Below are 26,076 nucleotides of genomic sequence, written 5' to 3'. Positions count from 1 at the left end.
TCCTCTTTTCTATGCCGCAATCCACAAAACGGACCTAGATCACCTGTACGAAGCCTCTCAGATGATATATATGCCGTCCAGGATGCCCTACATGCGTTTCGAATCGATGCATGCCTCGGGAAAATTGAGGGAAAGTGGCGCTTGCTTCAACTCGGCTTCCTGCCTTCACCCAGGCTCGGAAACGGTCCCGATCGACTGGAAAGCGATAGGGGAAGTCAGAGATGACAAAAAGAACACGAAATTGAACCGACAATGGGGTTCGAACCCACGACCTCCTGATCCAGGCGAAAAGCAAATAGCTTCGTAGTCAGGCGCACTACCACTGTGCTATGCCAGCGAGCAGTAGAATTAGCCATTTGTTGATGCTATTGCCTGTTAGACCTAGCATTTTAGCCGTGCCTTGGCTGTCGTGACTTACTTGCGGAGGTCAGGTCTCCTCTGTGGGTGTTGTCATGACCATCGAGCGGGGATTTAGCACAATGAAAAGACCTGTCAATGAGATGATACTTCAAAATCTAATGGACGGGGTATAACGAGGTGGGGATCGTCGTCAAGAGCGTTGCGTTGAGGGGTTGTCCTTCAGCTGTCGGAGTATAACAAGCATGTTCCTGTAAAAGCCCTGAGTTTACGACATGCCTTCCTTGCAGGCCTATATATATAAAAAAAGGAAAAAATTCCATCGGATGGGTCATCGCGTAAACATCGTGTTATTACTGATCTGCAGATTGCTAAGGATGCGAATAAGCATGACTAGCTCGTCTTTTCCTTGAGCGGACAGAGGGACTCATATACCTGTGTGCATCCTCAACACTATTCTACAACGCGGTGCTGTTTGTGCAAAATCAACAATGCGATGAAGGAGGAGGCTAAAAGGAGAAAGACGACAGTATCAAAGACGTTGTATGGATATTCTTGTTTCATTCGGTTTCATCTTCTCCCTCTTCAGTACGACTTGCGAATCATCATGAAGCAGTCCAGCTTGAGACCTTGCAATCTGCTCAGAATGTTGTGGAACAGCGCCCTACTCGTTCTCGGAGCTAAGTTGTCCCTAGATACAGTCCCTGCCTTAGGCTTGTAGGCGTGCCACTTATGATGAGGGGCACAATACCGCTATAGTCAATGAGATATTCAGCAGCTCGGACTCAACATCGAAAGTTGCTGAAGTACGGCGCAACACGACAAACGGTGAGAGATTTGCTAGACGACTGGGTCCAGCTCTCCCTAAACCTCTCGCCAAGGTCGTAACGCGCAAGAGATGTCGACAAGCCAGTAGTCCGGCATTTCATCATTACTGAGAGGGCGCACATCCCGTACTATTAACGCGACACCTCGCGATGATGGCGAGAGTAGAATGCGCACAAGCATATTTTGACAGAATTTTGTGTGCGTCGATGATATGGCAGCACGATTTATGCAGTGCGAGAATGATACACCCGGGACCGCCGATAACACCCTTTCACCCGCTCTTGTCACCGACCGTGAGCCCTGACTTATTTGACGCGCTCGAGATAACGAATGAGAGGATTCACTCGCTCCAATCCTCGCCCGACTCCTCCCTGCCCCGTCCCAATACTCTTTGCTCTTCCTGTCCCGTTCCCTTCTTCTCCCATTCCTGCCCCCCTCCCCCCTCTCTCTCCCGCTTCCGACCCCTATCCGCCCTATCCCATCTATCCTCCCATATGCCTCCTCTCCTATCCTCTCCCTGACCCGCATCCGGCTATCACTCTCCTCTGCTTCGTGCTTGTCCCCGGAACCCATACTCCCATCTTAGGATTGGAACGGCTATTTGGAGTCCCCACGCGCGCCGCGCCATGCAATGGCTCAAAGAAGGGGCCATTTGAGCTGCATGCGCATAACATCTGTTATGAGATCTGGGTTTCCACTTTTTATGGACGGAAAGAATGTTATAAGAACAGAAGAGGTCGAGTTATGAGGCCTGCTGAGTGCCGCAGGTTGGGAATTTTACCCACTTTTTGGGTTTCTCCCCCTGTCATGCAGGCACCGCCCCAGGCACAGCGTCGTACGTATGCGCAAATAAGCTGAATCCGGCCAGTCGTCTGATGGATGACCGGATCTCTGAGTCAACTATGTGACAGATCCTCATGAGATCGCAGGTTTCATGTGTTGGGCCCAGCATCGAGGGCAGGACAGAGGCTATAGAAGGGACTGGATAATATCTTTCGGCTAATAGGATGATACTCGTTGGCGCCAGCGTCAAATCACCGGCTGATTTTTGTGAACATCTCGTTATTTTCTCTCATATGACGCTTTTTACCCTCGTGCTCAATACCCTATTTGCAGTGGATACTCTCGAATTAAGCTTCTATATTCTCCGTCCAACTGTATCCTGGGGTTGGGAAAGTGATTAGTCCGAAGACGACTTACTCATGGTGCACAAATGCAGGAGTGAGACTAAAATCGAATCTGCAACGAGATCGCCTACGGCTTTGTCAATGAATCTTGGCTTTTATAGTCTTACCACATAATTTCCGGGGCTCAGGGTTCTACAGGTCTTTGCATCTCTGGTACATCATACCCTGTCCAATTCATTTCATGTACTCGTAATCATCTCAACATTATATCATAGCACTTTCGAGATACCAAATCGCGCAGACAGGACGACCCATCGAGATGCAGGGACCACCGCCAGTACAAGCCGACTGGCAAGCTCAGCCCAGCGACGATGCCCAATTCGCAGGTTGGTACCCGACCGAATACAGCAGTGAGGACTGGACGCAAGTCCAACAACAGCAGATCCCGCCGATACTTTACGATCAATCCTCGGGACCGAGCAGTTTAGTGTACCAGCAGGATTATGGGAGTTTTCAGAATGAGCCTAGGAAGATGTCAGGGCTATCTAGCTTGGGAGAGGAGACTTCCTTGTCGCCGGAAGGAGGTGATTCAGAGACGTCAAGTCTGAATAGGTTCGCTATGTTGAATGCACCTACGTCGAGCTCTTCATCAGGTAAGCAAGAGTTCCTTGCCCCATCACTAGTCTCTGACAGGACGACAGGTGATCTAAACGGGATGATGTCAGAGGGGTAAGTGTTGTCAACTGTGTGCCAGTGTCAAGCTATAGCTGACCAGGATCTCAGATCCCAACAACATAGCCAAAGTCAAGCCTTCCACGACCAAGTATCATCATGTGAGCAATCACATGATCTGCATCTTCCATACAATGCTGACATGCTGCACAGATTCCGGACCGTCCGGGATACCATCATCAGATCACATCGCACCGTCCGGCACTTCTCTACGGCGAGGCATGTGAGTAATGTCGCTCAAGGATGGAAAGACTTGGGGAGCCGACGGCGCTGACCTCAATATAGGGCTTGTAAATTCTGCCGGAGGAGGAAGCTGGTGCGTTGTCATCTGCATATTATGTAAGGCGAAGCTGACCTCGTCCGAACAGCGCTGTTCCGGAGAACGCCCAGCTTGCACGAGCTGCGTCAAGTACAAGCAGGAGTGCGAGTACCTACCACCCGCGAAGGCTCAGAAGGTTCAAGCTTTAGAGTCTCGTGTCGGTGAGTCAGCATCTCGTCTTCGCTCAGCTGCACACTCTGACGATATCCGACAGCCGAGCTCTCAGATATCATCAATCAAGGTACCATTCCCAATGTGCCGCCCGCATTCAGCTCTCAGCCTCTATCCTACGACGAGAACGGTTTACCACAGCCCTCATACGGGCACACTTTCCAGAACGACGCACCTATGCAAATACCATATCTTGACTATACTCTACCGCTTGGCAGTGATCCGGCCAGTACATCAATACACACACCCAATATGAATGTGAATGGGCAAGCATTCAATGCGTATTCTAACGACACGAACTCTCGCTTTCAAGCTTCCTTCCCGCAACCTGTTCCAAATACTCAATACACCTATCCTATCCTTCCAAACACCACCCAACTCACCGATAACCCCTCGTCGAGTCCCCCTCAAGCAGCAAATCCACCGCAGACAGCCCTTCCGGCATCCTTTTCCTCCTTCAATCCCCTTCCTGTCGCAGATCATACCTACAGCAGCATCACCCAACCGAATGTAATGCCAAACAACTATACGTATCCTCAAAACACCCCACTGCCAGAACAGCCCACTCAATCATTCCCAGTGATTCCCTCACAATCGCAATATCCTGCACCACAAACTCAAACTGTAAACCACTCGATCACTCCCGAATCGTCGTCTTCCACTGCACAAAAAGCAATTACACCAGGAGGAAGCGCTAGCACTCCAGGCTCGATACATGCTCCACCTGGATCGCAAACCATGTATGCGGAGGCAGCCAGCCTCCGATATACCGCTGAGATAGCCGATAGTGGTGATCCTGTCGACAAACTTACTGAGCGATTGGGCGAGTTCCTCTTCAGTCCGAGCGATACATCCGGGCAATTGGGCAAAGATGAAGCGGAGGAATCGATAGACACGATGAAGAAAAGGCGCACGGGAAAGAATCAGGGCGGACAATGGGCTAATGGCAGTTCTGCTCGACCTGATGGACCGAATAGGACCTCTCTCTTCAGGAGCAGGATTGAAACGGATGGACTCAGGGATGAACACAGGAACAAGCTGTAAGTGGAAGCCATCGCATCAACATCTTGATACTGACTGCTACTCAGGTTGGAAGTCTTCTTCGGACACTCCCGATTATTCTTCGAAATGAGTATACCACGATTCAGATATAGGATGTCGTTCAACGATCGCAGAAGACCGAGTCTAGCCTTACTGAACGGAATGGTGCGTGTCATATTGTCTTTGAATGTCTGCACAGGATGATGGATTGGCATGGTCGTCAAACGTGTCAACTGCTGATAAAAACGCTACTCAACAGTACCTCTGGGCAACGCGAATGACCGCTTCACCCAATTTGTCAGCCATGGAAGCTCATTTCTTCGCCGAGGCTTGCCGACATCTCGATTCGGCTGGACCCAACAGTGATCGCCTGATCGATGCTGTCAAGGCTGCCATGTTACTTTGTGCTTACTCATATACCAATGGACGGCACCACGAGGTTAGTTTCTTGCGTGTGATCAAAGTGCAATGATAGCTGATGTTTCTGTTCGTAGGGGTGGCTTATCGCTGGTCTAGCTGTCCGACTTGTCACCTCGACAGGGCTCCATCAAATCTCATCACTGACCTTCCGACCGACGCATGCAGACAATCCCTTTTTGCGGAATCGAGTCCATCTTTTACCTCCTCCTGAAGATGCTGTCGAATTAGCAGAAAGAGTACACGCCTTGTAAGTCGACTGACGACAGATTTGTATGATTATGCTAAGTTTTGCGGGTGTAGCTGGTGCGTATATGCTATCGAGAAGTGCGGCGCATTCGCAACTGGATTCCCTTCATCTTTGCGTGATGAGGAAATCGCTACGCCATTCGGGAGACCGCTTGATCAGATAGCTTCCGTGAGTTTGCTAGCATTATCGACGACGGGGAATTCAGCTTACCGCGACGACTGCGAACAGCAATCTGTCACATTGCAAGACGATGTGACGGTGCGAGATCTGTACAAAGGGACCGCTCACCCTCATCCAGATGGTGACTCGCCTTAGTGAGTCAAATTAAATTCGGGATTCGCAGATGAAGGGACAACTAATGATAAAATGATCTCACAGCATTCGATGGATCAAAGCCGTATGTCTTGCGATGGGACAACTATGATGGGCACAGCTGACGAGTAATTCTACAGGTGACAATCCTGGAACGTTCGTCGAAATTAGCCTTCTTGACCCCGACGGATGACTCAGACTACACTCAAGCATGGACCGCATATGCCACTGCCTTGAGCACATCTTCCTCAACTGGCTCGCCTCCGCCGAACCCTCCGCCAGCGTGGCTCAATCAGCCAAAGTACCGGAACCCAAAGGATTACAACGAGTGCTACCGAGCCTTGCGATTCTACATCGACAGTATGGGTGTAGATGGGATGTCACCGATCGAAAGGCGACGGATGGCTGAACAAGAAGGATCTGTTGAACCAGTCATCAAGAGTCATACCATCTTACTCGTGAGCACAATGGCTCGGTGATGATTGCAAGGATGTTGATTGGATGGCTGACTGACAAAATTACTCAGCATCACCAAACAATCGCTGCTGAGATGCTAATGCACGATATCAATTCCTTGGATACGGAGAACGAAGTGGCTGTTGCAGCTGGCAGAAGATCAGCCGAGTTGATCAGAACTCTTCCACCGATAGTGAGTGGTCGTCTTCCAACCCAGCTCACCGGATATGATAAACACGCTTATCATTCCCGCGCCGCAGCCACCGCACGAAGTCGATGCTCAGGTGATCTTGGTGTGGTGCATGATCATCAAGCTGCTCATCAAAGAATTGAGGCGGTGTATCAAGCTTGGCGATGTTTCTGGTTAGTCAATTGTCTCACAGACTCAATTCCGAGCGCTTCGTCGTTTGTCAGGCGTCACATCATAGGATATGACAAAACATACTGAATTGTCTTCCTACATATAGCCTCGAGAAGCATCGAGGACGACGTCGATGTCTTGATCAAGGAGATGAACAGGGTCGGATACACGATGCACATAGCGTGAGTTGATTGCACGGTCTACATGTCAGAGAAGCAGCATGCTGACTTCACTACCGATTTTTTTTTCAAATCAGCCGCACGCAGAGCAAGGCGATGGACGATTTCAAAAAAGCTGCGATGGCAGCAGTCTAGTGCGAGACTATGTTTCTGTTGTCACGGCTGCAGCAAGGAGGACATTCTTTCGCAATCATAGCATGTAGACCGTCTATCGGATATGTGGTACAAAAAAAGTAAAATTTACAACCTCTATAAACAACCTCAAAAATATCCAATACATTTAAAGTATCTTGCATATGTTCGTCATGTTCATGTGATCAACCATGACACACACCTTGATATCCACCCGAACCCCAGCCCGTCCCACCTACAATGGCCAGCGCGACCACATGACCTGCTATTATACTTGAGCCCAAATAAGTCCACTTTGACCACCCCTTGACCGTCCTAGCTTCAACTACGAACGTCGATACTGTCGATAAACATCCGCAAAACCCCTGCTGTATTGCGTATAGTCCATTACACGTACTAGCGTTTTTTATAGCAGGTGATTTTCGCTGTTGAGAGTAAGTGATCGAGATGATTATAGTCGCCAGGATGTTGGCGATGAACGTTCCAAGGGGGAATCTATCGATGAATGGGGGTCTGGTATTGAGCTTGGCAAGGTAGAAACGGATCATCGCTCCTGGAGGACTTAGTAGCATGGGGAAAACCACATCGTGTCGCCATCCTCGAGGACCGAGGAAATATAGTAAGAGGATGATCCAGTATGCGAAGAAGGCCGTTGAGATCCATAGACAGTCGAGAAGGGGCGTTTGGGAATGAAGGCGCTTGCGGATGAATTGCCCGCCGTATCTATTGTTACTGCCATGTCCGTTGCCATTTGAGGGGTGATTCCATTTCTCAGGATCAGTATTACCGTTGGCGTTGCCTTGATTGACGGCTTGAAATTGAGTCTGAATTTGAGTTTGTTCGGAAGATGCAGAAGACGATTCGCCATTGGCGATTGCGCCCGCGTTTCCGCTTACGTTGGTAGTAGAGGAAGAGGAGACAGGCAATCGATCTGGTTGAGGAGGATGAGATAATTTGCGCAGAAAGGTCAAAGAAGGTAAGAATGTCGAGAAGTGTTCGCCGAATCGTAAGGACGCTATAGCAATCGCGAATGTCGAGAAGGAATACGCTACACCGTCTACGGTCTACAATCGCAATTACCGCGATCCGCAGACAAATCAGCACAAAGTGATACTACACGATACCATATGCGGTTCAGGCAGGGACAGTGCTGGGACAAGAGGATTTGTACTGACATCGTGAAGGCCCTTCCTATTGTGTTTATCGAAATTGCTAAATGCCAAGTATCCCTCTAGCATCCAGGATGAGAAAGTGGTCACCGAGCCCGCTATACCGGTGGTCAAGAATGTATATATTGGCGGGTATCTAAATATATGCCCAAGTGTGATAGATCGTGATCATGGCCGTCAGCGTGTACTCTCATTCCATCGTCAATTTATACAGTGTTGAAGAACTCAACTCACATCGAAACGATCTCATTCTTCCTCGCAAGGGATAATCCCATAATCCCACTTCCTACGCCCTGAGACCACGCTAAAGCATAAATGACCTTTCCGTCGTCTATGTTAGGTCGGATTGAAATGCACGACCACGATCAGCTACAGTGCGCTATTGAACATACTTTGATTGAATGAAAGGAAAGGAAAGGCGAAAGAAGCATGAGACGTATTCATCACACTCACAAGTACCCAGCGCATTCAATCCCAGCCTGATAAGACACCCAAGCATACTAGCCAGAACCAATCCTGCATAATGCGCGCTCAGCCTGAGCCGCGTAACTTCTTCTGCAGGGGGCGGAGCATTATCTTCAGGGGGTTTAGGCGACTCAGGACGAGGCGGACGAGGTACTTCCGGATCTTCAGACATTGTAGATTCCGATCGGACCCCCGAATGCGCCGAATGCGATCGCGATATTCTGGACATCCTGCTTGACCCGTTCCGGCGCAAGGACGTCGTGTGTGAGAGGACAGACATTAGATGATTGCTTGGCTGCCTATTCAAGTGAGCGTTATGGGTCGTGGTTGGTAAAGGTGTTGAGTTTGATGCTGAAGTCGAATCGGAAGGTTCATGCGAAGGGCTGGATTCTATGTTTGGTTCTGCCATTTTGACGGTGAATGCCCCATGTCCACCTGTAAGCAGTAGAACCTTGATATTCTTCCGACTGTTTGTTGGGAAATAAAGTCCAGATGGCCTGTCTATATACACGAGAGTTTGGAAGGAGTTCAATGACAAGGATGAAAATATGAAGATTTGTCAAATCGGTCGACTGGGATCACCAGAAATTGTTTACGCTTGCAACCTGGAACCAGGCACACACCACATGACGTCTATTTATGGAACACTCAAAACATGGGTCACAGTCATCAGCACAGCAAGAGAGAATGTCGTTCAAGCTGATATATGCACATGCATCATGATAGGTATGTGGAAGACCTTCTACGATTCTATATTACACGCGATGCAACGATGATGTCGACACAATGATTAACAGCTGAGTCACACTGGATGCGATTGGTTGGGTAGATTGCTCTACTCCCACACCCTTCCTTTAGGAATCACAAATTGCCCTAAACGCCACTTCTCAAGCGTCAACCTCAATTTCTGTCTCGCAGCTTCACTATCTCCCTTGATCAGCCCCTCGCCCAATCCCTCCCGTTCAATCACCTCCCATATCTTGCCCATTTGGCCCCGACCGAACACTCGGACCGCTTCGTGAGCCACTATATCCAGCCACGAGGACAAAAGATGGGCTGTTGGTGGATATCCAGGGAGAGGGTCTTTAAGGGCTAACGCAAGCCAAGTCCAAGAAGTAGGGAATCGCAGTACCGGAATGATCAGGTTTTCCAGCTGAGCAGGAGTAGGAGGCGCGGAACCGATGGAGGGGATCAAAGAGGACAGAGGTGTTTGCAGGATGGCAAAGTACAGAGTACATATACCCGCCATCCTAGAGATGTATTCTGAGACCGATTCGTCTGATCCTCGACCGGTCGATTTCTCGTACTCCTCACGAGGCTGGTTCTGGATATATATATCAGCATTATGAATTGGTAATCGTTACAAGAGCGGTATGTTGAGGACTTACATTCTGCCGGGTAGGGTAATAAGGTATCACCCATGGACATTTCTTTACGAATCTAGCGAACAATACCTCGCCCAAGGCCGCATGACCTCGCAGCAGTAGACCAAGAACGATCCTTGCCAGAGGGAAAGCCGCGTCTGACTTCGCGCTGACTTCGTTCTCCGCTTGTTTGATCAACGCTTTGGCGAGATGCGACAGCAAGTAGGCATAAGGCTTTGAAATATCGTCGTTGAGGGTGATGGGCGAAGTTGTTGACGGCGGCGAGGGGAGCTGTTCGATCAGGATCGTGTGAAGATCGTTCGTCTTTCCATAATTGTATCAGCGACTACTTTAACCTGTATCCTCGACAGCAATGCGAAGTAGCTAGACTCACCACTCTGATAATACCTTCTTTCGTATTAACCACTTGTCCCAGTCCCCGCGTCATCAACCTCATTCCACCTTTCAGAGCAGTCTTAGTCGCCCTATCGCCTTTCACCGGATTGATGACATTCTCTTTCATCCATTTCTGCTTCTCCACCCATTTCCTCCACTCGCTACCCGCTTTATCCTTCTCCTCGGCAGCTCTCGCCTGCGCTTCTTCTTCCTCCCGCTTAGCTGCCTCCCGCTTGACCGCCTCTTGAGCCTGTTCCGCAATCTTACGCTCCTTGTCCGCTTTCTCACGCTCCCATCTTTCTACCTCCGCTTTCTTTTTGTTCGCGGCTTCCTGCGCCAGCTTCTCTGCCGCTGCTTTGCGAGCCGCGTCTTCTGCTTTCTGCTTCTGAGCTGCTGCAATCGTCGCAGCTGCTAGCTCTGCCTCGCGTCGCTCCACATCTTTGATTGCGGCTTCGATATCCTACAAACACTGAATCAGCTCCTCAGAGTACCCATCCATTTTGTGTGGATTTTATGGGAATGCACTAACATCCCACAGCTTCTTCTCTCTTTCCTTAAACTTCCTCTCGAGCTCCCTCTCGTCCGCCTCATTCTTCATCGTCATGCCCTCCAGCATCTTCCTCAGCTCGTCCGCTTCCTTCTCCAATCTCGAGTCCTCCTGCGACTTCATCCTCGCGCGAGCATTCGAAGCTATATTGCGGATCTCCCCTCGACGGGCATTCGCTTGTTTCTGGCCGTCTCGCTATGTTACCGTTAGCTCATATGGACTTGCGATATGGAGGATTGCACAGCTCACCCAAGCTTCTTGATCTGCAGATTTGAGCCATATCTCGAACTGGTCCTCTCGAGCATCTGGCAGATCGTCCACCCTCAAGGGGACAGCTCTCCTTGGAGTGATTACTTGATAAGATAACGATGAGACCATTTTCGCCTTCCCTTTGCCTTTACCCTTGACATCGGCTCTTTCGCTATAACGCTCTTAAAGTCAGCACATCCACTACCAGATTTGAGAGAAATGAAAGCCATATGGAGGTGGTCACAAACTGTACATACACTTTCTCCTTCTTATTTCCTCCGCCGTCCTTCGATTTGACCACATCCCAACTATCGTCCAAGCCGAGATTCACCTCATCCTCCGAGTCCAGACCGGATTCTTCGGAAGTATCATAGGCAGTGAGGATATTCCTGCCCAGGGTCGAGCGTGGATTGCGCCTGGGCGAGTTGAGTTGGAACTCTCGTCAGCTCCCAGATCGTTTGCGTGTACAATGAAATGAGATGAATGGAGCCGTGTGACGAGCGCAGACCAGCTCTGACACTAGGGTACGTAGGGCCCAAGAAAGCGTTAGGTCTGAATGGATCCGACTAGACTCACGAAGGGGTAAGATCGATCTCTTCATCCGACGAGATAGAATAATCCAACGATGAAATTGACTCATCATCTGATGAACCTTCTAATGCGAAACGCATAGCCCTTTGTCGTCTTCGAATCAGTGGTCTGGGAGCTGGGATGGAGCTGAGATGAAGCGTAAAGTAGAGATGTAAAAGCACAAGTAGGGATTGAATTAATTGATGATGGTTGTTATGATGCCTACTTTTCTGTCGAGAGCGACACGCGTGGTCGAGCTCGAAAGGGTTTAATGTTAGACGAGCACGTAGCTGTGTGACCGACTAGCCTGTAATGTATTCTCGTTTGTCTTGAGGTGAGTCGGGTTGAAAATGTCAATGAGATGTAGTCAGAGAATTTGTTTAAGATAGGAGCAGGAAAGAATGAATTGGATGTTGTGACAACGACAACCGGATACATCTTTGACCAGGCACAATCATGCGTTAATTGAGGGGGTCTAATAGTTTATGCCTCACCCGCATCCATTCATGTGTTACTGGTTTGATCTGTCTTGCATACATTGTTGATTTCTGATTTCTGATTTATGAGCATGAGTATGAATACTGGTATGACTACTATGACAATCGAAACGATAATAAATGATAGTACAACGATCTACATCCTGAAGCTGTTTATGTTGATACCGATGTGAATAGATATGACTGATTGAAAAGCGTACAAATGCGATCCAACGATTTGACAGATTGGAAAGATGGAATGTTTGTCCTGGAAAATCTAAGAGATCTACACTGAGCCTCTATGAGACCAAAGAGGGGTCAAAATGCAAAGACACATGATTTACTTCTTACACTTCTTAGGAACCTTGAACCCGTTCACCCTGATACCTCCGCCCCAAGGGGTATTACCGTTCAACTCAGCATCAGTACCCAGTCCGCCCTCGGCAAAGGCATCCCACAGGATACAGTAGTTCTCACTGCCTGTTCTGATCTGATCGGCTTGGATGATAGCGTCTCGAGCGTCAAAGAACGATGGTCGACAAGGTTGTAGCTTCATACCGTCAATTACCAATTGAAGTAACAGAGTGTTACCATGTTTAGGGATGAGAGGTAGTGGCTTTCCGAAAGCATCGACTGATTCGAGCGAAGTCTTGGTGTAGTAGTCATTAGGTTTTGTTAGGTCTTCGGGAGGGAAGAGAGTTTCTCCGAAACCGTGCTTCTCAACCAGTCTTTGAGACACGACGAAGAGCGTTTGTGCCCAGACTTCTCCGATGGCGTGTACACCCCAGTAGTTGCTGCACGACGACAATCGTTAGCCGTGTTTCAGAGATGTTAGGTAAAGATACTTTGTACCCACCCTTTATTGAGGAACTTGTAGGTCGAGGGGTTAAGCTCCTTGTCGGTACTGTAGGTGAAGTGTCGGATACCGCCAGCGGTGTTCGCAGCCCAAGCACCCATGGGGTATACATCGGATCCATTCCTGAGCGAAAAAAATCACGATCAGCCCGGCTATGAAAGAATGGTGGACCTCGAAGACTCACTTGAAATTCTTGTGCTCCTCGATCTGTCTGATCAAGGTAGCAGCGAAATCACCCCAGCCTTAAAGAACACGAAGATCAGCATGAGATCAATTCAGAAACGATACGTAGTCTGACTTACCTTCACCCATTCCACCAGCTTCACCCCAGCCCAAACATCCAGAATTGGCCGGACCTCCAGTCAATCTAGTAGACAGACCGTGAGAGTATTCGTGGATGACAATACCAGCCTCCAAATCACCATCCCTGTATGGCGTCGCCGTGTCCCAGATATACATTCGCATTCTTGGAGCTTCTCCATCTGGCGGAGTGAGGAAGTTCGCGTTGTTGTAGCCTGATCCATCTTGAGCATTGGTGATTACCGCATCACCACCTTTTCCGCCTTTACCAAAGTTGTAAACCTGGAAATTACCCGACAACTCGTCAAACCCAAGTCGATGCAGTAGGTCATGGTACATATTTGAGGTGTAGAACAGCTGCGTGATGACCATATCGATGTACTCTCTGGGTTTGAGTCCATCTGGTTCCCCATAGTCATAAACAAATACGGTATCATTCGCGATCGGTCGGTAATTCTTCAAGAAGTTGTTTCGGCCTTCCCAATCTTCATGAGCGTAAACATTATTACCGATGGTAGTCTTGAAAGTGGTGTAATTCTCGTGGACTCGCGTACCGTCGATCGGGGTCAAGTATGGGTTCGAGTCAGTTGGGAATTTGTGCCAGCCCAAAGGAGATGCTACGTTATCCCATGGCTTGGTAACTACCGACAAGTTACCGGTAGTAGGATCGTTGACACCCCAAGGGAAGACTTGGTAGGAGAAGTGATCGTACTTGGACTTGGGAGGCTTGGGGAGCGGTTTCTGATGACCACCTTTCTTGACTTCGACGTCGTTTTTAGCCTTGTGGTAAGGCTCGAAATCGAAATCGGTTGCCCAGTCGACGATACGAAGGAGTTCGCCAGTCTTGACGTCGACATAAGCTTCATACCAGCTATCTTTCATCTCAACAGTGTACTTCCATACGAGTCTGGGAGTCCCCTCTGAGACCTGGGTATACATAAGTCGGGCAGGCACATCAGAGATGACACCTGATTGTTCGAGTGCCGGTCCGGAGATGATCTCCGTGGGTGGCTCAGCGGGTGCATCTTTGGGTCCGAAGTTGTGCTGAGGCGCGGAAAAGAGATCCATCGGGGAGATACCTTGGAAGTTGTCGTTGGAAGCGTGAATCCGAGGTAACAGAGTGACCAAACCTTCGACAGGAGACAGGATACCCGTAGCCTCGTGGATGGGCTGTTCACAGAGAGCTTTCTGGTGATGCTTGATATGTCTCATCGACTTGTGAACTTTCTTGATAGCTCCTTCATCGACCTCTTTTGCAGAGTATGATCCACCAAGGATGACTTGTGCGGCGGATTTGACTAATCCCCACGCACCTTCTTCGCCACTCAACTCAGCAAGGTGGGTCTTATGAGCGTCGTACGCCTCTTGAAGGACCTTGCAGGTTCTTTCTGTCTCGCCGGAGGATCCTTCCAGGGGATCGTGCATGTTGGGCAATTGTCCAGGGTGGAAGGAGTTACCCCATGATACGACACGACCGGTGGCGTCGATGTTCAGGTTGAGATCACCGTCAGAGACTTCCAGTCCATTGATGAGTTGTTTCGCGAAGATTCGTGTAAGACCTGTAGACGCGTCTGTGTGACTCTGAGGCGGTTGTCATGAAATCAGCACATTTTCTCGGAATGGGATAATGCTAGTGCGGCGTTTTGAGCGGCAAGAGAGACATGGGATGATTGCGTAGGCTAAATCGGCGGTGAAGACGGATGAATGGGTTGACTCACATCTTCTCGAATGTAGAAAGCCTGTCCTTCAAGGCCAAATCTCTGCTCAATAAATCTCCTAGCTACAGCCTTATGATCCACTTGGCCGTCCACCAACGAGGAAGCGGCAAAGGCAGGCTCGTCGATTATCTGGTACGAATGATGCTTGTGCACCGGACCAAACGACAAGGTTTTCCTTTCTCTGACAACTGGAACATCGTCGTACGTAGGTCTAGCAAGCGTAGTCGCAAGCAGCGGGAGAATGGCAAGTAGCGCTGCACTGCGCATGATGGATGTGACTAGGCTCAATTAGAGTGAAGTGGCAAATGCGATAGTTGATCAAAGGAATACAGTACAACAATTACAAAGGGATGATGTGGATGGTATACGTCGCTTGGTGGTGAAAAGGGGAATACAACTGGAATGAGAGAGGGGACTGAGTGTTGTGATGAGGGGGGATGAGGGGATGATAGTATATGTATGATATGAATGGATTTGGGAGAGATGGTGTGATAAGTGATAAGGATGATGGTGATGAGTCGTCTGAATGGGGGTTTCAGGGTAAATTGGTTTATTGGTTTAGCTCGGAGTCTACTACAACCGGAGATAACGTGGTGTCAAGGGTGAGATGGCGTATCATCCAACCAAATCAGGTAATTTAATCTCATCGTGCGATACCCTCCCCACAGTCATCACGCCGGTCGTTTTGAGCCGATACTCGATGAGTCACGCGGGGTAAAGCAACTTACCGCTTTGGCCGCTCGCTTGATCGGGTATCCCCGTTGTGGTCGTGATGCAATAAACGGTTGTGCTGATAAGGTATAAGGTATAGGAATTAACAATCTGAAGTGACTTCTTCTCACAGTTTCATATTCATTTGACTAGTTCTTACTCCTAATTCCTAAAGGGCACTAAGTGACTGAGTTCAGATAAGGCATAAGATTCGCTATTTATTATAAGCTGAAGCATCCTTCTCCTTCTGATTTCACCTCATGTATATATTTCCAGCAAATCCTGATCACCCAGAATAGCTCGAACTGGTGATATCCGCACCTTCAGCTCCCAGAGTCACATAATAAAGTTTAGTCTCGGCACAAATGACCATCCTTCCTTTTCCTGCGAATTGGAAGTTCGCAGAGGTCTCGCCTAACCAGATTTTACCCAAAAGCAACCCCGTCGAATCCCATACGTGGATCCCATCTCCTACACCGGCATAGACATTACCTTTGCTATCGCAGTGAACACCTGTGACCACACAATATTCACCTTAGCTTCTCATGCACCATTCATCTCTAGAATCTATGCGTTTGCGCACTCACCATCTGGTACACCCGCATCGATGTAAGCGAAAGTCTGTCGATTACCGAAATTACCATTATCGTCCACGTTGAATCGATATCTACTCGTACCCATCAGATCATCGACTCAATGATCAGCACATTCCAATAGATCTGGAACTGCCTTCCAAAGTACATGGTTTATGGTTGAATCTACAGGGGCGAGGCGTTCCACTTACAAGGTTGCAGGTTTAGTATAATTGAAACCCCAGAAACCCTATATAAGGCGTCAGCGGGCCATTCAATTCAGATATGCACTTCCAGTGAGCCATCCAATGAGGAACGGACTGAGAGTGGAGATGCTCGCGGCGCGTTCAAAAAGGGAATAGCTTACAGCGTTCGCACCGGTATCGGCAACATAGGCGTATTGACCATCAGGCGAGAACGTAAGGCCTAAGCAGGATTGGTCAGCGCGCTGTGCGACCCAATGATAGGATACCACTGTACTCACCATTAGGTAAATTGAATCCGTCTGCTACGACGCCAAGCGCACCAGTGTCCACATTGAATTTATACACCTGATTAGGTAGTACAGGCGCAGGCCTGAAATCTTGCAAATAGCCATAAGTGACATCGGTGAAGTACAATTGCTTGTTCCTTGGGTTGACAGCAACATCGTTGAGCGAACTGAATTGTCGACCGTAGTAGTTGTTCAGAATGACTGGTAGTAAATTCCACCATCATGATCAGCTATTTGATCATCATTAAATAGCCGTTCCAGCTCACCGGTAGTTTCGTATGGCTCATTCGCGTCTACCCAGTACAGAGCAGGCGGTACGTTCTCTCCCTGGCCTTCTCCAGTGAACACGATCTTGCCTCGGAAGTTCGTTGCTCCTACACAATCATAATCAAATCAATCGTCAGTATGAGATCCGGCGTACAGGCGCGCGAGTCCGACCAAGTGAGATTAATGAAAGATTGGAGTTGGACTGACCGTTAGGATTAGTAACCTCCGTCGTAGTATTCACCGTAACAACATCTACGAAGCCCGTTCCATTCCCTTGCGAAGCAATGTTGGCAGCCTGCGCCAGACTGATCTTCTGGATGATAGCCGACTTGTCTAATCCCGTTCCCGCTGCTGGCGCCCCGGCATTCTGGACGAAGAACACCTCGTCTGTGGGCGGATACCAGACTGTCGCCTCGTGGAAAAGGGGGTCCGAACCCCCATCAGCGATCAATGTGAGGGTAGGGTTGGTCCCGATGATATCGTAGAATTTGTCATCGTAGATCAAGAACGGTTTATCCTTGAGGGATTGTGCGTCGGTACCGGGTGGATAGAATAGCTGCATTGTTCGTCGAGTGTCATCAGCACAAGGGGCAAGGGGCAAGGCGAGGTAGAGGTATACAACGCAGAGAGGTATCGAGATCGAGATCGAGTTCGAGTCGGCCTCAGACCCGCACTTCACTTACAGTCGTAAAATTATGTTCTGTAGGCGAAGGAACAGAATCCAACACCGCAAAACTACTTGGTCGGATGATCTGAGCGTACTGGGGTACAGCATTATCCCATCTCTTGTTGAAGTGGGTGACACCTCCCTTGACGGATTGGAGGTAGGCTGCTAAGCCTATGGCTGAGATCGAGAGTATTCCAACCATCATATATACAAATGTATCGCGATTGACTATCTGCTTCTTTTTTACCTTCTTCTTCGAGGCCGTTGCCTTGGACTTACTGGTGAAAGGAACGTTGTGTGTTGGTTTGGTGGTATGGGGATGATGGTCTTGAACGACAAATTCTGTCGGTTCAGGTGTAGCTGTATTTATAGGTTGTTTTCCTTTCCCTTTTGATGTCGATACCCGTATCGATGTCGATGACGATGACGAAAGGGCCGTCTCTGACCCATTTGATCCATTACTCGTACTACCCGCATTCCTCTTTCTGACCATTATTCTGAGAAGTGCTCTACACGCTAGAAAGACCAGAATGATGACTTTGAAATCGAACTTGGACTTAAAAACAACATTAATTGGACATGGGACTAAACTAAACCGAAAGGAGTGATCTTTAAGTCCGGGAACTGGGGACCTCGCTAACAATTACGTGGAGGACCACAATCAGCTGATCCAATCCCGTACCGACACTGATCATACATTAACAACGTTGGGCTCTGCTAGGTCACCCCAGCGAGACCAGAAGAAGAGTATGTAACCCCCGCTTCCCTTCCCGTAGTCTGTCTTGGAAGGCGCTAAGAAGACCATGCATTTTCCGAGAACATTATTTATCCGGTTCGGAAAGTCGTCGGGGATGGTCCGAATCAAGGTCACAGGTCGCGTGCTACTTTTGGATAAGATACCTCATTGTCATACAGATATGCAGATAGATTTGTTGTGCAAGGTGCGCCTCAATGCTTCCATCAAGCTATTCAAGAACGTCAATAAATGCCATTATTCACAAGCCTCGATCTGCTAGGCCGCACCATATCGCACTCCGAACTTGTGTCCGTGCTTAAGCCCGCTCGTTGTGCAATGACCGCGTCTCCACCAAGCCATCGACCTCAATCAGTCGCCTGTGTCTGCTCATCGTCGACATCGACCCAGTGCGCTACTGAGAAAGGCAGTCGAACATCTGCATCGACTAGATCCCTCCATACAAACATACATTCATACACTATCACCCCAGCTGATTGACATACAAACTAGAGCTCATCTTTCCTTTGCTGCTTTTTCTTCTTCTTCGTCGTCGTCTTCTCTTCCTCATTTTCATCCGAACTCCTTTCAGCTTTACCTTTCTGCTGCAAAAAGTTCCTAACCACCTGCTGAAGCACGCTTTTCTCCTTCTTACCCAATTCCACCCTAGCTTTCTCCTGTTTCTCCTTCTCCGGAACCTCATCTTGCTCAGCAGTCTCAGTTTCGTCTAAAATCACCAAGTCCGCATCGACAAGTACAGGTCCCTCGTCTCCTTCTTCCCACGTATAAAAGATTACTTGTTCTCCTTCTCCTTCTCCTTCATCTTGATCCGTCGCTTGTCCCTCTTGTTCGCTCTCAACTCCCTTATCTTGCGGGAGGGTATTCTTCCCCAGTAATTCCAATGCCTGCTTCAGCATCTTCCGCAGAGATTCATCGTCCACATCTGACCCCTCAAAAACAATCTCAAGCTCTTCTCCTTCATGCGCTTGCTCCGTCCCAAACATCTGTTCCGGTCCTTTCAGCCCGAAATGATGCTTGATTCCCTGTTGGTCAATTCCCAGCTCGGAAGGAGGTACATCCGCTCCAGTTGGTCGTTTGCTATATAACGACTCCTTTCCTCTGATATCTCCGCGACCAATAGTGCCGTCCAATTCTAGAATGTTACCATTAAGAGTATCTTCGGAAGCTTGATTCTGCTTTTTCAGACTTTGTTCATTCTCCCATTTTTGGAATTCCTCATCATCCACAACCTGTCGACACCTGATCGGGGCATTTTCAATCTTGTTGACCATGTTCTCCTGGTGGTTCTTGAAACCGGGCAAAGAGCACAGGTAAGGCGAATGGATGATGATCACATATTGACATATCGATAGTTCTTTGATCATGTAGATCATATCGCCCGTAGTCATCGAGCAGTGTATCTGGACTTCGACTTCTCGCGGTTTTCCGGTCTTATCGCACCTTGTACCGTACGACCATCGTTGGATCAAATATCGCGATGAAGACTGATTAGACCCGAACGAAATCGTCGGCTGATTCGACTTTTTGCTGGAAGTCGAAGCTGAAGTTGAGAGTGAATCTATTTCCGAGCCCGATTCTGACTGTGATTCTGAGCCGGCGGCGTTTGTATTACTCTTCCCTCTTATTTTTTCTGCATCGACACCGCCTCCTACTCTATGTTGTCCCGCTGCGAATCTCTGTCTGGACCCAGGAGAGACTTGCCCGAGCGTGTATGCGTCGTACTTGGTATCTTCTACAGGAACCAGACCGCCCGGCGGATGAGGATGGGGATGCGGAGCAGCGTGGAATTGGCGTATGTGCGAATTATGACAGTACCTGATTGATCAGGATGTGTAGATATCAGATATCAGCATATCAACGCCAATGGCGAGGACACATTGTTGCCATGAAGGGTCTTGTTGCCGTTGCCGAAGATTCAAGACGTAACTCACGAATAAGTGAACCAGCCTTGCTTCGTGAACAAGCACTTCCCATCCAGGTGACTCATAGCTTGCCAACCTTGTATCGGGTCCAGCTCGTCCTCGCTTTCTACCACCTGATCGAGAGAATCTATCATTGCTGTCTGAGTGTCCGTGGCGTTCTTCGAAGGCATCAAGCATAGGTACGGGTAGGGCACGCTACCAGCTTCTTCGGACGGGTGAGCGAAGTTCATAGGTATCACTTCAAGACTGTCCTGTCATGCAAGCATAATTTAGCTTCACGAAGGAATTTGCAATATCCCACTACCAGTATATTCATACAGTGCTTTGTACAGATGAGAATGCTTCGATGCGACTTCCCACAAAATAAAATCATGGACGGGAGTTCAGGACCCACCTTGATAGCTGCCTCTTCATTCCCGTCACTCAACCTCCGCCCACTACTCCCCCCGAGATTACCTTGCAACCAATCTTGCTCGTTGCCCAGACCGAGGGATTTGACCCTTTCAGCATCGCTCTGAGACAGCGGCAAGTCGTTGAGAAATTGCACCTCGTACTTCGGATAGGCGTACAAATCTCGCAGCTGATTACCGCCTTGACGAAGGGAGGATGTCGATGAGAGTGAAGAGAGCGCACATAGGTAAATCAAGAGATTTCGAGACATGGCTGCTTCTCTTGTGCTCGCTCGACAATGGACTTGACAGCCGGTCGATCTAGCGGTCCGAAATCAAGAGTGGGTAGCAGTGACAGAGCAGCAATGGCAGAGGCGGTATGAGGGATATGCATAAAGGGGTGTCTCATTTGCCAGCACGACGCAGCGTAAGGGTGGACGACCTAGGTGGAAGCTGGAGCTGACAGGAACAGCGAGAGCGGATATCGCCGAAAAGAAAAGTCAAAATGATCGGAATCACTCGCTCAAGAGTACGAAGAGCTGGAAATTATCGTCAACTACTACTGATATAGCATACCAGGATCACAGACGAATCACCTAGCATCGACTCAAGCGACATCTGACACTAGGAATTCGAGCTGGAGAAACTATAGACAGATTGTCAACCCCATATATTCGCTATCATGTCCTTCGGCAGACCCGGATTCGCAGATACCTTCAAAGTATCCCCTCCTCAACGGGGTTCATTTCCCTTAGACCACGATGGTGAGTCGAGGATTCGGGCTCGGACTGAATCAAACCACACGGCTACCTTGAGACTGATCCGTTCTGTCCTTCTGGTTGATACTTATGAACACGCAGGAGACTGTAAAGACGCGATGTTATCATATCTGAAATGCCTCAAATCAAATGCCAACGATAATGGGAAATGCAGACTACAGTCGAAGAAATATCTAGAATGCAGGATGGATAAGTGAGTCAATAACTCAAATCAATCACTCAATTCACCTCACCCCGATATCCTTAGATTTTGAACGGATATCACTATGAGAGTAAAGGGAGCTGATTTGAACCTGAACTGGAATCCCGCTCAGCGGCCTGATGACAAGAGACGATTTCCAGAATCTCGGATTGGGGGATGTCGTCGATCCTCTTCTACCCAAACCTGAAGCTACAACAGCACCAGCATCAACGTCAGCCTTTGTACCAAACTCGAATAGCTCCTCCAGTTCGACTTCAGCGCAAACACCGCCGACAAATCAAGAACGGATATAACCACACAATCTAGCGATGCACTGCAGAGTGCAACACAGCATGATAAAATGTAATATAGCATAATACAGCATATTCCATCACTGTATCAATTCAATACAACAACAATCACAACAACAATCGCCTAAGCGGATCACCACCAGTTCCACCATTTGGCTTTGCTACCATCTCTCTTGATATCAATCTCCGCATCTACCGCTCGTCTTTTCTCCTCCTGAGACCGCCTGATCCCTTCCCACATCTCTTTCAGCCTGCCCAAGTCATCCAGCAGCTCCGGCCTATGCGTTTCCTCCGATAGGTAATAATGGAATCTATCGGCTGGAGAATTGGAATTATCATGCTCGTCGTCCACATCAAGCGATTCAATCTGTTTCCGTATCCCCTCGGAGGTCGTTGTCAGGTCTTCGACGTGCGATCTTCGGGACTTGGCGGAAGTCACGAATTGCGATAATGATTGAAAGACGGACTCTTCCAGTGTCTAAGATGACCCACTCAAAATCAGTCAAAAATCACGCCTATATGTTGTATATATAGAAACAATGATCATGCACCTAGCACGACTCACTTTTACATCTTTGGCTCTTCTCGATAATTCCTTTTCCCGTTCGCGTAGATCGAGTACAACAGCACACATCTCCACATCAACTTGAAGATGCTCACTACCCAAAATTCGTGAGCGCTGACATTGTATCAATATATTGCCGGTGGACTCACGGTTCGACCCTTCTCATCTCTTTGTAAAAGTCTGCCTGCTCCAGAGAATGTCTATCACACACGCATCAGCCCAGTGCCCACCAAAAATAATTATGGATTAACGGCGCGATCCTACCTTCTGCTCAATTCCAATACTCGTTGTCCCACGACATCCCCATCCCTCTTACCCGTACCATGAGGATTGGTAACCTCCCATTCCATGCCCGTCTCCTCAACGACCACATCCGCACCATCACTAGCCGTTCTAAGCATCGTCGTTGCCCTTCCTCGCTCTCGCCACGCGACAGCCCTATCTGACGCGGTGCGCAAATGCCCTGGTCGACCATTACCATTGGCGCTAGCGTTGGCGTATGGTAGACCCTTTCCAGAGGGTGTCCGAGAATGACCGCCGGGCGAATATCCATTGGCCGTGTATTCCATATCTGATCGTTCTTCCGTCGGACTGAGTCCATTCGCCAACGATGCTCGAGACCATATATCGCTCTCGTTCCCTGATACTTGAGTGATGATCGATGGTCTTTTAGACGGTGCCCTCGAAGTCGCCGTGAGGAAGGATGGCTTGGATGAACTTTTAAACGAACTATCCAGCAATCGATGAGAGGCAGATGGGCTCGGCGAAGCTGAATAACCTCTATTAGCTCGATTGCAGCATGCACAAGATGCTGACTCACCTGACTGTCCCCGGTCAAGCTGCTCATCTACTTCCTCCACATCTCTGCTGATAACACTTAGCACCACTCCACTGTTACTGGCACAAAAAGCGCAAAATTACTTACGGCTCAATCAACAGAGGTACTGTACTTTGTCTCTTCCTCATGATGGTCGACTTGAGTGACGACGGACCAGGACCACCGGTCTCTGAATCAGAAGTCTCATAGTTCGTACCTCTCCGCCTAAACCGAGGTTGAGAACATCAGTTACTCAGTCATCCCAACGAAGTTCCAGCTTCGGTGGACTTACGAGACTAGCCCAAATCCACCTTTGATAGCTTGCCCAGCTCTACCCAAAGCTCCTTTGAGATCCCCTTCCTCATCATCTTCTCTTATCCCATTGCCAGGTTGTCCCAAGACAAAATCTTTTGATTGAGTCCTCTTCCTGAGTACTCCTCTACTCGGATCTCTCATACTACCCGTCGAAGAGTTCATGCTTCCCATCCTACCTGCATTCCTTCTTTTCCGACCTGGATCATTCTCAGCTACACTTCCATTCCACAACTGCGCAACTCTCCTGGCACCCATTATATCCCAGTCCTTCTCCCTTGATCTCAATATTCCCTTGATATACGCATCCAGGTCTGTCGTTATCACGTCTGGGGGTGCGACCGGGCCAACCTCCCCTTCCGGTATAATCAAACCAACGCCTTGATCGCCCTCCTCGTCGTCTCGAAATCGTAGATGGTGTTCTCGTTTCCGGATCGGTGTATCTTCAGTCGAACCTCCTTTCAGGTTCGCAGATATCGAGGACGTAGCTGATGCGACTCCGTTGAACAATAACCGATGCACTTTTAAAGCGTCACCATGATGTCGTGTCCGATCTGCAAGATAGTGCTGCGTCAAGGCGCGTATGGATCCCACGGTCAGGTATTGCATCGATTCGTGCGTCGAGGTCGTGCAAGCCTGCAGGATATCAGCGACTCCGATCTGGGCATACATATACATCACAACTCACCTGATAGCCCGTCCATGTATTGAGAAATCGTCTGTGGTTCGAAAATGGGTCTTTAGGCAGCTTTCAAATGGGTTTGTCAGCCGTCCATTCTTCAATTAACCAATACCCAATATAATTCACCTTTTCAACATCCAACGCATCCAGCTCGTAGTGCACACTCGTCACCGAGCTTAGCAATGCTGAGAGTGTTTTCGGATCGATGCACCCTCCAGATGTCTCTTTCTGCATCCAGTTTTCAGCTTGGCCAATTGCGAATTTCTGAAGTAGGAAAAGCTCACCTCCAATTTCAGCGATTCTTCATGCTCCATCCCCATGATCCTCCTCCACTGAAAGATGCCAGCTTTCGTCTCGTCGCAAAACAATCCATCGATCTCCACGGCGCCCTTTAAGTTTCCGAACAAACCCCATAGCGCCAGGGAAGCTTGTATGAGCTTCACAAGCTCGATAACCAGGAATGTAAATGGGTCAGAGGTGATATCGGGCTGAGCATGGCCATCCGCCAAGGGGGAAGAGGAGAAGGCTTTGATATCCTTGGGCGAGGCGGATGGGGAGTTATTACGGCTCAAAGGCACAAATGGATGAGTTGGTTGAGGTATCTGATAGAGTTCATGGAATTTACGTCGAAGCGCTGGGCTGTCTTCAGTCGATTAGCGGACCTCTGAACGAAGCTGGAAACAACGGGGATGCGTACATCGGACTTTCCATACCTATCACAGCTCTTCCACCGCATCCCAGCCTTCGCAGCCCCGTATTAACGGTGGTGTATGGCTTGGCCACTCGGAAGTCGCCTCCGGGAACGGGGTTGCTAGACAGCATACAATGAGCTGATTGCTTCTCAGATTTCTGCGCCAGCTCACACTTCTTGGCCGAACGCAGACGGCGTGGTGACAAGCAGAGTGCCATACTCAGTCTACCATCATGCCAGCCTTTCATCAGCAAGCATGCTGAGCTGATTGATTTAAAGATCGAATCTGACCTTTCTGGGTGATGACTGGGTTTCCGAAGCTAGAAATTGGATAGCATTGGCTATCTCGAATGAAGCCTCATGAGGGGACAAGCTGGGAACAGGTACGAGCAGGTAAGCAGATATCTGCAAACCGACAACCAGATATGTCAGCGCTAGGGTGGATGGACTCTGCGGTCAGATCATCGTGCACTTTGCATCTTCCTCACCTGTTCGGTCGGTTTCCCCGTTTGCGTGACGATTGTATGTGAGAAATGGGTGCGTGACAGGAACCTAACAACACGCACGAACAAAGTAAATCAATATTTGCTTTCCACATCATGAAATATAGTGTGCTCCTGCCAAGACGAAGATGGATATGTTACAGGGGGAAGTGTTCGGTCGCCGTTTGAAGAGACACTCACCAGCTTCGAAGGGAATACAGCGCATAACCCTGCAACGTAACCTCTTTTTCCACTTTCAATCTACCCAATTTGCCGAGCCATTTCTCCTCCAGCTCATCCAGCGGTCGATCGGTAGGAATTAATAGTCCTTCTTTACTGAGCGGTCCGGCGGCGGACGAAGGTGATGGAACGGGTGAAGAGAATCTTGATGGTGTCGAGGGACTAGGCGAGAAATTTGAGATTGACGTAGGTGAAAGAGTGAATGACATCGTATGTGCGAATGATGAGGTTTAGTTACCCTCCAAGCTCGATTGCTTTACTGCCGCCGTATCGATAGCATTGTTGAAACCTAGTACACGATTTGTCCAATTTGTACGAGGTTGTGTCATTGGCGGAAGATAGCAACATCAACAACAACAATGCGGCCTGTGTTAACGTCATTCCAACTTACTTCGTCAGCGGTGAATGCGACGAGTGGAGGTGCGAACACGTGAATGAACGAATGAACG

At 48.9% G+C, this 26,076-nt stretch overlaps 8 protein-coding genes and 1 non-coding gene across 9 annotated transcripts; 2 read left to right on the top strand and 7 right to left on the bottom strand.

The window, feature by feature from the left end:
• Window positions 1-241: 241 nt before the first annotated feature.
• I303_102171 lies at window positions 242-337 on the bottom strand. The gene has a single exon. It is a non-coding gene; the product is annotated as a tRNA-Arg (tRNA).
• Window positions 338-2,631: 2,294 nt separating this feature from the next.
• I303_102170 (uncharacterized protein) lies at window positions 2,632-6,685 on the top strand (the record flags this gene model as incomplete). The annotated part of the gene is made up of 18 exons (XM_018405045.2): window positions 2,632-2,965; window positions 3,014-3,041; window positions 3,096-3,145; window positions 3,198-3,267; window positions 3,330-3,360; window positions 3,413-3,524; window positions 3,578-4,574; window positions 4,623-4,740; window positions 4,835-5,014; window positions 5,070-5,242; window positions 5,296-5,410; window positions 5,471-5,556; window positions 5,621-5,639; window positions 5,695-6,012; window positions 6,081-6,203; window positions 6,271-6,373; window positions 6,478-6,553; window positions 6,628-6,685. 18 exons carry the CDS (start codon window positions 2,632-2,634, stop codon window positions 6,683-6,685), a joined length of 2,991 nt encoding a protein of 996 aa, XP_018265326.2.
• A 182-nt stretch (window positions 6,686-6,867) lies between these two features.
• I303_102169 (uncharacterized protein) lies at window positions 6,868-8,545 on the bottom strand (the record flags this gene model as incomplete). The annotated part of the gene is made up of 4 exons (XM_018405046.1): window positions 6,868-7,746; window positions 7,858-7,987; window positions 8,086-8,182; window positions 8,305-8,545. 4 exons carry the CDS (start codon window positions 8,543-8,545, stop codon window positions 6,868-6,870), a joined length of 1,347 nt encoding a protein of 448 aa, XP_018265327.1.
• Window positions 8,546-9,151: 606 nt separating this feature from the next.
• I303_102168 (uncharacterized protein) lies at window positions 9,152-11,543 on the bottom strand (the record flags this gene model as incomplete). Its single annotated transcript, XM_018405047.1, has 7 exons — window positions 9,152-9,640; window positions 9,705-10,004; window positions 10,075-10,536; window positions 10,606-10,818; window positions 10,873-11,044; window positions 11,130-11,288; window positions 11,449-11,543. 7 exons carry the CDS (start codon window positions 11,541-11,543, stop codon window positions 9,152-9,154), a joined length of 1,890 nt encoding a protein of 629 aa, XP_018265328.1.
• A 715-nt stretch (window positions 11,544-12,258) lies between these two features.
• Window positions 12,259-15,059, bottom strand: I303_102167 (uncharacterized protein; the record flags this gene model as incomplete). The annotated part of the gene is made up of 5 exons (XM_018405048.1): window positions 12,259-12,712; window positions 12,775-12,897; window positions 12,959-13,016; window positions 13,077-14,655; window positions 14,793-15,059. The coding sequence occupies 5 exons, from the start codon at window positions 15,057-15,059 to the stop codon at window positions 12,259-12,261; spliced, it is 2,481 nt and encodes an 826-aa protein (XP_018265329.1).
• A 730-nt stretch (window positions 15,060-15,789) lies between these two features.
• Window positions 15,790-17,995, bottom strand: I303_102166 (uncharacterized protein; the record flags this gene model as incomplete). Its single annotated transcript, XM_018405049.1, has 9 exons — window positions 15,790-16,016; window positions 16,091-16,170; window positions 16,288-16,325; window positions 16,443-16,501; window positions 16,560-16,769; window positions 16,835-16,942; window positions 17,043-17,391; window positions 17,519-17,679; window positions 17,782-17,995. 9 exons carry the CDS (start codon window positions 17,993-17,995, stop codon window positions 15,790-15,792), a joined length of 1,446 nt encoding a protein of 481 aa, XP_018265330.1.
• A 749-nt stretch (window positions 17,996-18,744) lies between these two features.
• I303_102165 (uncharacterized protein) lies at window positions 18,745-20,839 on the bottom strand (the record flags this gene model as incomplete). The annotated part of the gene is made up of 3 exons (XM_018405050.1): window positions 18,745-20,071; window positions 20,188-20,429; window positions 20,573-20,839. 3 exons carry the CDS (start codon window positions 20,837-20,839, stop codon window positions 18,745-18,747), a joined length of 1,836 nt encoding a protein of 611 aa, XP_018265331.1.
• Window positions 20,840-21,249: 410 nt separating this feature from the next.
• On the top strand, window positions 21,250-21,841 carry I303_102164 (cytochrome c oxidase assembly protein COX19; the record flags this gene model as incomplete). Its single annotated transcript, XM_018405051.1, has 3 exons — window positions 21,250-21,331; window positions 21,428-21,539; window positions 21,661-21,841. 3 exons carry the CDS (start codon window positions 21,250-21,252, stop codon window positions 21,839-21,841), a joined length of 375 nt encoding a protein of 124 aa, XP_018265332.1.
• Window positions 21,842-21,971: 130 nt separating this feature from the next.
• I303_102163 (uncharacterized protein) lies at window positions 21,972-25,836 on the bottom strand (the record flags this gene model as incomplete). The annotated part of the gene is made up of 15 exons (XM_065968483.1): window positions 21,972-22,316; window positions 22,404-22,497; window positions 22,553-22,603; window positions 22,668-23,172; window positions 23,224-23,267; window positions 23,329-23,445; window positions 23,513-24,168; window positions 24,221-24,280; window positions 24,341-24,442; window positions 24,499-24,853; window positions 24,912-25,025; window positions 25,078-25,130; window positions 25,197-25,310; window positions 25,394-25,457; window positions 25,589-25,836. The coding sequence occupies 15 exons, from the start codon at window positions 25,834-25,836 to the stop codon at window positions 21,972-21,974; spliced, it is 2,922 nt and encodes a 973-aa protein (XP_065824555.1).
• Window positions 25,837-26,076: the final 240 nt, after the last annotated feature.

This window comes from Kwoniella dejecticola, chromosome 2 (assembly GCF_000512565.2).
Source record: "Kwoniella dejecticola CBS 10117 chromosome 2, complete sequence".
Taxonomy (NCBI): Eukaryota; Fungi; Basidiomycota; class Tremellomycetes; order Tremellales; family Cryptococcaceae; genus Kwoniella; species Kwoniella dejecticola.
This window is presented reverse-complemented; position numbering and strand designations above follow the sequence as displayed.